The sequence below is a fragment of the Panicum hallii genome, chromosome 1 (genome assembly GCF_002211085.1).
Source record: "Panicum hallii strain FIL2 chromosome 1, PHallii_v3.1, whole genome shotgun sequence".
Taxonomy (NCBI): Eukaryota; Viridiplantae; Streptophyta; class Magnoliopsida; order Poales; family Poaceae; genus Panicum; species Panicum hallii.
In genome coordinates, this window is record NC_038042.1 from 35406869 (window position 1) to 35417450 (window position 10582).

A 10582-nucleotide genomic window follows, 5' to 3' on the forward strand; every position below is an offset into this window, starting at 1 on the left:
CTCTGCACCGAATGTACCGGATTGTTGCTGTCCGGTATATAAGCACACATGTATCCGTGCGGGATCTCCTTGGGCGGGTCACTGAAGAACTGGTGATCCATAGGGTCACCTCCCACCTTGTAGACGACGTAGGCCGGGGAGCCATGTGACTCCGGAGCCACGAGCGCATAAGGCTGCAGTGGTCTCACCTGGAACGGCAATTCTCCCTTATGACTCCCCAGGGTAGGTCCCGTCGGAGAGTATTGATGTTTCATGATCTCCTGCACCACGCGCAGCGCGACACGCTAGAAAGCATTCATCGGGCTTTCGGAGTGCCGATGCAGCGAGTGGGCCATCATGTAGTTTACTTCCTGGTGCAGAGCTCTGGTATGATCTTCTAAAGGGGTGGACAGGTCCATGTCATCAAGAGCGCCTTCAGGTGAAAACTCCTTCCACCTAACGCCGTGGTGGCGGGGTTTCTCGAAAAAGAGCCTTGATCTTGTCATATTTCTGCTTGTGCTCAGCAGGCATCTCCTCGTACGTGATCGGATCCTCCCTCACCATCCCGTCAGCAGAAGTCGATGTAGTTGATGAAGATGGTCCCACCGGATGTGCCAGAATGTGTTGTCGGTCAAAACCCACCGGCGAGCAGCGACAGGCAACATGAGGAGCCGGGAGGCTCCCGGGATTGTTGGTTGGAACGGTCCCTCGGTCAACGGCCCGAGATCCGGCACATGACCTAACGTCTGGTTGCTAGGCGTGCCACCTGAAACTTGTACCTGATCAGGGAGGTGTAGAAGTGATTTATGTTAGTTTCCTGCATGCATAGACTCGTGTAAACGTTAGTCCGAGCCGTGATCGGCTCATCGGGTGATTCCCGATATCGATTGTAAAGAGCCGATTATGTCCAATGTCAGATCGGATCTAAGTATTTGAATAAAGCACGCATATCCGATGGTAGAATAAAACTTGCTCTGTAACTAGTAAGCTAATCCGATCTACAACGGTTAAAGCTTTCACTGCATAACCGAAACATCCTACACGTAAATGAGCCTAATAGATACGAAAGGTAACAGAATAGCAACCTAAACAGAGGCCTAAAAACCAACAAAGAGTCGATTCCCGGAACAATCCCTCTTTAGGTTGATACAAAGCATCAAACATATTGCCGGAACATTCAACCCGTTTCAAGGGCCTAATCATGCAGATGTTAAGCTAAATCTTCGATGAACAAAGACTAACCATAATAGATTGGATCTACTAATCAAGAACAAAGCAAGGTGTTGCTGCCCTCACACCCGAGATCGGGCACAAGGACAGCTAAACAGTCATAGATAACAATCGATGCATGAATAAAGCATGAAAGAGCCGATTCTACTTTATAAATGCTAGGATAACTAGTGTTACCCGCGATCAGCAATGCTTCAGTACGAGAAACACATCGGTAGGAACGATGCTGCCCCGATCACGCGAAGCGTGATCGGGGCTGCACGGCACTTACCCGAGAAACCCTAGAACAGGGATGGCGATGCGCCGAGAGTTGTTGTGAATGATTGTTTGTTGTTCGTTTTTTATTCATAATCCAAGGTACATATTTATAGTCCGGAGACTTGCCTTCCCTGACCAATCCTAACTGACCACGACACGAATCATAGCTATCTCTATCTAAACTATTTTAAACGCACACACCTATCTAGATACATGGCCAATCCTGACCTCAAACACCCGCACAGGGGCTGATTCGCAAGCCCACTATGATTATCTTTTGAGCCTATCTTGCTTCGCGGCCCACCTTCTGGCCCAGCTAAATTATGGGGATAACACTCCTTCTTGGTGATTAAACAAATGATAGAATGAGCTCTAATACTGTTTTGTGCATCAAATTCAGGCAGATTATTTGGATCAAGGACTAAAATGATAAATTTTGGATGGAAAAGATCAAAATAAGGAAGGGGCAGTAGATGTGGGGAATCTAGTTAGACTATATGTACCCTTATATGCCTCGATTGCTCTCAAAGAAGAACCGAGAGTGACGAGGATGAAGAGTTGCACAAGTTCATCGCTTGTTAGATAAAGACAGATAGATGATGTGGGTTCACAAACGGTGGCCATGAGGACGGGTGGGTGGGAGGAGTTTGTGATGAAGATATTGTCATTGACAAGGGAGGAAACATATGGGGGAGTAGGTAGGAAGAATAACCATTATGATGGCTAACTTTAAGAAAAGAGAAAAGTCCATTTTAAACCCCTAGCTAATAAATCTTGCACCCCTCAGCTATCAGAATCACCCCCTCATCATTTCAAAGTGATTTCTACTATAGTTTTTTATGTGGCAATTGGACCTACATGTCAGAATCCATGTCAGCCGCATCCAAATCATACCTTAGCCACATCCACCGACCTCTCATGCACCGATAGGAAGAGCCAGATCCGCCGTCCTACCTCTCCCCACGCTTCTCAATTTGTGGGAGTTGTTTTGGTTGCAGCCGGGTGATAGCCTCGAGCTCGGCAAGGCACTCGTGGAGGTAGGCGGATGCCATGGTCGATGAGGACCGGGAAGAGCTGGAATATCTCACACAGCTTGTCGTGGCAGCAGATGACGTTGGTGTGTTCGAGCAGATCTCTACAAGAGGATAAAGCTTTTTGAGTAGGTCCTGTGCGGCGATCATGGAGTGGTGGATGATGAGGCGGAGGATGGCAATGGGGAGCTTGGTGGTGCGCATATTGTGTGAGGATGGAGTAAAGCAAAGACGGCAGGGGTGTACTTGGACATGTAATAGAAGGGAGATCTATAGTTTGCTGGTAGATCCTCCATCAGCTAACATGGCCACATAAGCAAAAACCACAGTTGAAATTGCTTTGAAATGACCATGGGGTAGTTTGTTTGGTTTTGGTAGTTGAGACATGCAAGATTTCGTGTTTTTAAATTTGGAGTTGTTTAGACTCGTGACAAGTTTAGGGGGTGTAGATGAGATGGACTTATCTCTTAGAAGAATGTGATTTTTTTCATCTTAGTATGATATCAAGCGATCGTACTCCCTCTATCTAAAAGTAAGTCATTATAAGAACTCCATGACAGATTAACAAGAGGTTAAAATTACATATTTATCTCTATTTATTAGCTATATTTGATAACAATTGATTGTTGCATGCAAATGCACGTACTAAATTAGGTAAAATAATATATTTTTAGGATAAATTTTGAATCCAAAATGATTTATTTTTTTAGAACAGGAGGAGTAGGTCAGTACCCCTCTCCTAAACATGCGTGGGTGTCATGACAGATCAGGTTCTTGCGTTTGGGACCGTCGGGGAAATAGGGATCGAAGTATAGTACTAGTAGATAGTCATTCTCAGCTTTAGCGTTGATGTAAACGAACCGTGGGGAGAGGAAAAACAGCGCATGGTTCAATTTGTACGCCGTGATAAAAATAAAATCATAGAAAAATCGACTACTACCGTTGGTTCCACTCTTATACGAATAATGAAGCACAAATTGTTGCGCTGTTGGAGCGCAGGTCACAGCCGAAGGAGAACGAGTCAGGGAGAAAAAAAGTTGCTTTTCTATTTAGGTGGCTCCTACGGAAACGATGTTTAACACAATGGCTACCGAACTTTGTCCAAGGTCCATGCAAATTTCTGTTTCAAAGTGATTGCACAGAGAAGCTGCTCTAAGGTTAGTACTTAGGGCAGGCTAGAGGCAAATGGTGAAATCACGAAAGTATTAGTATAGAAATGGTAAAAGAAGCAAAATGATTTGTAGCTTAGTGGTTATAAGAATCTTAGTAGCATAATAGGTTCCAGGTACGATTTACAGTGAAAGTGAATTTTCTAGGATTTAACGACGTTGTGCTTTCAGTGATAGTCAACGATCCCGTCGACAGTGAGACGCCTGTGGTGGCTTCGTCAATCTCGAGTTTGCCAGCTATACTCATAGTGGTAGAATTTGAGTACGTGTATTCATAGAGGTGAGTGTATATACATTATAAGTGTCTCTGTTGTACCGTGTAATTAAAAAAAATTGGTAAAAGAAGGCCAAGTTCATGGTTTCATGAGCCAAAATAACGGGCAAATGAAACGGCTGTGTGAGACGATACAGACACCACCGCGGAAGTCACGGGAGGAGGAAGTGGTATAAAGGCCAGAATCTCGGCAACAGCAGCAGAGGAGAGAACCCATCGATTTTCGTTAGTCCATCAACATGTCGACGGCGCTAATGGACGGCGAGCTCGGCGCTCTTGTGAAGGTCTCGGCGGTTGTGTGGGCGGCGATGTCCTACGCCCGCCTCGCCGCGGCGCGTCTCCGGCCCGGCGCGCCTCGCCTCGCCGCGCTCCTACCCGTTGTCGTGCTCCTCTACACGATCCCCTTCGCATTCTCGACCACCACATTCCGCGGCACCTCGGGCTTCTTCCTCACCTGGCTCGGCTCCTTCAAGCTTCTCCTCCTCGCCGCCGGCAGCGGACCGCTCGAACCATCCCTCCGTCTCCACCAGTTCGTCTGCTCTGCTTCCCTCCCTGTCAAGCTCCGGCAGTCCACCGGCAAACAAAAGAGCAAAGCTCCCGTCCGCGGCCCCGCCAGGATACTCCTCTGCGGCGCCGTCATCCCGGCCATCATCTACGCGTACCAATTCAAGAACTCCATGAACCGGTACCAGGTCCTCGCCCTGTACACCCTGCACATCTACTTCTCGCTGGATCTCCTCCTCGCCACCGTCCACATCGTGATCCACGACCTCCTCGGCATGGAGATGGAGCCGCAGGTGGACCACCCGTACCTGGCGTCGTCGCTGCGTGACTTCTGGGGCCGGCGCTGGAACCTCATGGTGCCCTCCATCCTCCGGCCGTCGGTGTTCCGCCCCGTGCGCGCGCGCCTCGGCACCGCGGCCGGCGTCCTCGCGACGTTCCTCGTGTCCGGCCTCATGCACGAGCTGATGTTCTACTACATCATGTGGACCCCACCCAGCGGCGAGGTGACGGCGTTCTTCGTCCTGCACGGCGCGTGCGCGGCCGCGGAGGGCTGGTGGGCGTCGCACGCGGGGTGGTGGCGCCCGCCGCGGGCGGCCGCGGTGCCGCTGACGCTGGCGTTCGTGGCGGGGACGGGGTTCTGGCTGTTCTTCCCAGCCATGGTCGAGGGCGGTCTTGACGAGATGGTGCTGCAGGAGTGCCAGGGCATGGTGGTGCTCATGGAGCAGGCCGGCCGGCGGCTCGCCGGCGCCACGGATCTCGTCTCCTCGACCATGTGACCAGAGCAAATTGCAAGTTTGGCTGTGCTGGGGAATGTGTTATGTCCGCCGCACGATTTTTATCCGATGGATGTCGTGGTGTGGTTGGTGGATCCGCACTACTTATGCGGTGATTCGTGAGCTGTGATTGGCAGCAGCCTTCCTCAATTAATTTACAATTCCTTCAGATCTCGGATCCCAGATTGCTGATTAGTTAGTTGGAGTCAACTGAGGGGATATTTAGTTTAGTTCTTATCACGTCGAATCTTCCGATGCTAATTAGTAGAACTAAATATGAATATAAAACTAATTACATAATTTTAGGTAAATTGGTGAGACGAATCTATTAAATCTAATTAATCCATAATTTACAGATGCTTACTGTAGCACAATATTATTAAATTATTAACTAATTAGATTTAATTGATTCGTCTCATAAATTATTTCTCATATCTACAATTAATTTTATAATTAATCTATATTTAATTTTTATAATTAGCAAATGGCATACGAACCAAAGTTTACGGAACCGAGAAACCGGCTGAACCTTTTGCGAGGATTTCCCGGTACATTTCCGAGGGTCGCATCGCATGATGGTAAAACTGTAGCCATCGCCCTCTCGGGAGTCTTTTATTTCCGTCACACCTGTCCTGGCTTTTATTCCCGGCGTTCCACTCCCACACTCCCACGACTTGCGTTGAAATGTTGATTGAAAAAATAGCTAATCCTAAAAAACTGAAGGATAATGTCACTACAATAAAAGGGTCAATATAGTATTTGCGTGTCGTCATATATATGCTTTAAAGTTTACAGTGACCACAAACCTAATGCAATTCTGCATCGTAATCAAGATGGCTAGATGACTTTCCACAGCAATGCAGTAGCCCCTAAATTAGACCTCCAAATATTAAATGGAGGTTGCCTCTATATTTAAGGTCTCCAATTTACTCCAATTCTAACAATAGCCCTCTATTCTAACTTATAATATAATAGGGGTTTTCTTAGAGATCCTCTCGGAATGGAGGGTGGAGAAGAGGATATGGGCACGTCCGAGAGACTGAGCCGGCAGATCCTCGAGATTGACGAAGTCAACCGTCACTACCGATAGGCACGTCGCTTACCATTGAAAGAATGGCACCAGTTAAATCTCGGAATAAATCCAGAAAAATACGAGAACCCAAGTCGAGTCAAGGACTCGAACACGGATGGGCAAATTCCACCACAAGAAATCTTATTAGCTGAGTTACACTTAGTTCGCAACCATATGGGATTTGAATTGGTTCATGTTGGAACCGTAGTTCCAAATATCATTTAATATGTTCAAAAATGTGGACTTTTGATATGATATTTTGGAATAAGTTATCTTGATCTTGGCACTTTTTCTAACCCCATAGTACCAATTGGTGTTGACAGAGGACCTATTGTCACAACATGTATTCATAACAATTTTACCGCTATGGTTGTGCACAACATTGCCAAATTCGGACACTGCTTTTTACATCCTTACCGATAACTTCCTTATGAATACATGCTTAATTTCTAGTTACCAGATTTATTTATTTTTTGTTCTGGCTACAATAATATCCGCGCTGGTGTATAAATAGAGCTTGTAGTCATACGTTAACAACCGTGCTGGAGTTTAATTAACACCGGATGGGGGACACAAATATCCATGTCAGATCTTGTTGTAATCCGGTCCAGATAGTACCATATCCGTACCGGGGAACCGTAAGGTTCGATAGGGATAATTGCTTATTCGTGCTCGGGCTTATAACAGCATGAATTCCCTCGTCAGCTTCGGCTTCGTAATACCAGTTCGATAAGAGGCACAGATGAGGTTTTCCGAGTCAGCACGGATGGGGTGCTCTCTAGCAGTGTGCCTTTTTGAAGAGGAGGGCAGTAAAGGAGAAAGCTCCTATAGATAGCGTCCTACACTCCTAATAGTGACAAGCCTGATAAAAGGAAGAGGGTTAAGCTTGATAACGGTGATTAAAGAGGTGACTCACTGACACTATGCGCTTTACTCATGTGACCCATCTAAATGAAGAACTTATCCAAGACAATTGATGGCATGGAGGAAAACCCATTATTCTTTTTTGACATCGGTTGCAAGAATACCTAGCAAACAATGAGAATGCTGCTGGCACGTTGAAGGGAAGGCCACTGGACTTCATCGAGGAGTCTGTTCAGAGATGGATTCTTCGAGGCTATCCATCACCGATATGGTTTTGGTTCTGATCAAATTTTAAATTAAGCATTTGGAATTTCCATTTTGATGGAACTAGCCAAAATAATGCACCATATGGTGCACTTTGTTCATTAGTTCTTGAACAATGAGCTTATTTCTCTAGATGAGTTACTGCTTTGAAATATAAATGTATTTCAATATGTTTTCCAGTTGCAACCGTCTCGTGCTCTGTAAATTACTTGAGCCAGACAATACTACTTGGTGTGTGTTTGATTTTCATCACGAAAATAATTCATAATTTGATCATCACGCTTTTAATAGTTTGTTTCCACATAGGCATGCTAATTGTATTGTTCATTTACCGGAAAAGCAAGCGGCAAGGTCGGTAATTTAATCACAACCACGATGGTCGATGGTGCTAGCTTGGCAAAAGAACCAAATAAATGTACTGCAGTTGCAAGCTGCACGTAGCTGGAATTGTCAAAACTTGCCAAGTTGAGCTTTCGCTCAGCCCAATCAACGAAACTACTAAACGCACCTGTAACACAAAACGAGAAATTTTGTTTATTTTAGTCACGGCAGCATTAGCTAATCTCTCGTGCTGTCCCGTTCCGAAACTATGCGTCCGACCATGCGTCAGCAAGTCTCTTCCGATCACCCCTCCATCTCTCTACTTATTAGCAAAACGACGATTTAGGTTGATGTGGGTCTAATTCTATTTTCCCCACACTCAAACAATGAACAATATACTTCCTCCATTCCAAATTATAAGTCATTTTGGCAATTTAGATATGTAAATTTTACTATGCATCTAGATACACGCTATATTTAGATACATAGTAAAATCTATGTATCTAAATTTGCTGGAACGACCTACAATTTGGAATGCAGTGAGTACTGCCTATATTTATTCTTACATTTTGTTTAACTTCTAATAATATTATGTTCCAATTCAATAGCTATTCTCACAGAGATCAAATGTGAAAATCGATCTTTTATCTCTTGAGTTTGCATCATTTGTTTTAGGTATCCTTTTTATTTCACTCTTATCATTATTTTGTCCTACTTGAACAATTTTTATTCCAGTTGAAGGTGTACCGTTTTTATTTTCAAATAATTCCCTCTTTTAGCGGGAATAATTTTATCTTAAAGCCAGAATATTTTCTCATGAACTCGTTCCTGATTCACAAAGAATGTTGCATTACCATACAAAATATTCCTGAGAAAATATCATATAAGCTTACTTAGCACAACCTTGTTTTCAAGACATTGTTCTAAGAAATAAAATGATGTAATAAGGATTTTATTTGTCCAAGAGATTTAAAAACTATGAATTTTCTGTGTTAAGTACGAATGATGTCATGATTTTGTTTAAATGTGTATGGAAACGTGACCATTGGGGATGGGATGGTTGGTGGTCCATCTATAATTGATCATCGGGCAGACTCCCATACCGCAATCCCGGTTGCTTGAGCGGCATATAGCAGCTCCCAGTGCGTCAACCGTTTGGCGCGAGGTCCATCCACTAGCGGCCGCTCACGCATGCTTGTGCTCTGTTTCTGGCCGACGACGCCATGCCGCACCACTCCGTCGTCACCGTTCCGCTGGCGGCTGCCTTCGCCATGCTCTATGCTCGCTTCGTCACTACCTTCGTCGGCCCCGGCTTGAGCCGCCTTCTTTTCCTCGCGCCGGTGCTCACCCTCCTCTTCATACTTCCCTTCGCCGCCCCACTCTACAGCACTCGCGGCACAGCCGCCTTCTTCCTCGCCTGGCTCGGTGAGTTCAAGCTCCTCCTCCTCGCCTCCGGCCGTGGTCCGCTGGACCCGGCCCTCCATCCCGTCCCGTTCGTGTTCACCGCCACGCTCCCGGTGAAGCTCCTCCGGCACAGCCCGGATGCCGCGGCCGTGGCGGAGAAGGATTCTCTGCCTCTCCTTTCTTCAAGTATCAAGGTCGCCATCATGGTGGCGCTCCTACAAGTTTTCCACGGCAAGGACCAGATGCACCCTTACGCAACCTTTGCCCTCTACGGCATCGTCATTTACTGCTTCCTCGACTTCCTGCTGCCGTGCCTCGCCGCGCTGGGGCGCGCACTGGGCATGGGTCTGGAGCCGCAGTTCGACAAGCCGTACCTCTCGACCTCGCTCCAGGACTTCTGGGGCCGGCGCTGGAACCTCATGGCCTCGGCCGTGCTCCGGCCGGCCGTCTACATCCCTGTCCGGGCGCGCCTCGGTGCCCCCGCCGGCGTGCTCGCCACGTTCCTCGTGTCGGGGCTCATGCACGAGGTGATCGCTTACTACATCACCTTCCAGCTTCCCACGGGGCAGCTCACGGCGTTCTTCCTCTTGCACGGCGCGTCGATGTGCGCCGAGAGGTGGTGCGCGCGGAGGTGGCCCAACGCAAGGCTGCCGCGCGTGGTGGCCACGCCGCTCGTCGTGCTGTTCGTGTTGAGCACAGCGTTGTGGCTCTTCTTCCCGCCGCTCTTCGGGGACGGGATGGACGACCGCTTCATCGCCGAGTTCAACGCGCTGTTGGCGTCCTTGGTGGACGCCGGAGGGAGGCTACTCCGGCTGGCCGGGATAGCTCGCTAGAGAGAGTTGGTCCAGAGCAAGCAGGCAGGCCGAGCGTTCTTCGCATCTTGAAGCGCGTGTTTAGGACTAGAAAATCCGCGCGGACAAAAAAGGCTCTTGGAATGGCATTCTTGTTCAGGGCGCTTGAAATTATATCTGGTAATTGCTCTATTGATTTACTACAAAGGATATGGTGTATATATACAATCGAATTGAGCATGGCATCATGCCCATGTTGGTTAGTCTTCGACTCAACATAATATTCGTATTTTTGGCTAAAATTATTCTATCTGTTTGTCTATAATTTTTATTAATCTCAAAAAGTCTACCTGTTTGTCTCTTAAAAATGTTCACACAAGTACTATGTGTGCTTAGTTCATGAAGATGAATATGCTTCCAATATCATGTACATTTATATGCGATTTTAAGCCAGCAGTAATAACACGTGACTAATGATATATTGATCGGCGCTGTCACTTTAGGTTCGTTAACCAAAACAGTGATGATGAGTCACAGCGCCAAAGGATTCTCTGGAAAAAAGACGAAAATAGTAATAAGGTACCGGAGAAACTAGAAAATTCTTGGAGGACTTTGCCCATACCCATTGGCTTGTAGCTGGAGACCGAC

At 46.8% G+C, this 10582-nt stretch overlaps 2 protein-coding genes across 2 annotated transcripts; both read left to right on the forward strand.

Moving 5' to 3' along the window:
• Nucleotides 1-4046: 4046 nt before the first annotated feature.
• LOC112874114 (probable long-chain-alcohol O-fatty-acyltransferase 4) lies at nucleotides 4047-5327 on the forward strand. Its single transcript, XM_025937292.1, has one exon. It carries the CDS (start codon nucleotides 4181-4183, stop codon nucleotides 5219-5221), a length of 1041 nt encoding a protein of 346 aa, XP_025793077.1. The 5' UTR covers nucleotides 4047-4180; the 3' UTR covers nucleotides 5222-5327.
• A 3479-nt stretch (nucleotides 5328-8806) lies between these two features.
• On the forward strand, nucleotides 8807-10197 carry LOC112872681 (probable long-chain-alcohol O-fatty-acyltransferase 4). Its single transcript, XM_025935757.1, has one exon. The coding sequence runs from the start codon at nucleotides 8963-8965 to the stop codon at nucleotides 9974-9976; it is 1014 nt and encodes a 337-aa protein (XP_025791542.1). The 5' UTR covers nucleotides 8807-8962; the 3' UTR covers nucleotides 9977-10197.
• The last annotated feature ends 385 nt before the right edge of the window (nucleotides 10198-10582 follow it).

Coding starts and splice junctions, on each gene's coding strand:
- LOC112872681 (XM_025935757.1), top strand. CDS start 8,963: ATGCCGCACCACTCCGTCGTCACCGTTCCGCTGGCGGCTGCCTTCGCC.
- LOC112874114 (XM_025937292.1), top strand. CDS start 4,181: ATGTCGACGGCGCTAATGGACGGCGAGCTCGGCGCTCTTGTGAAGGTC.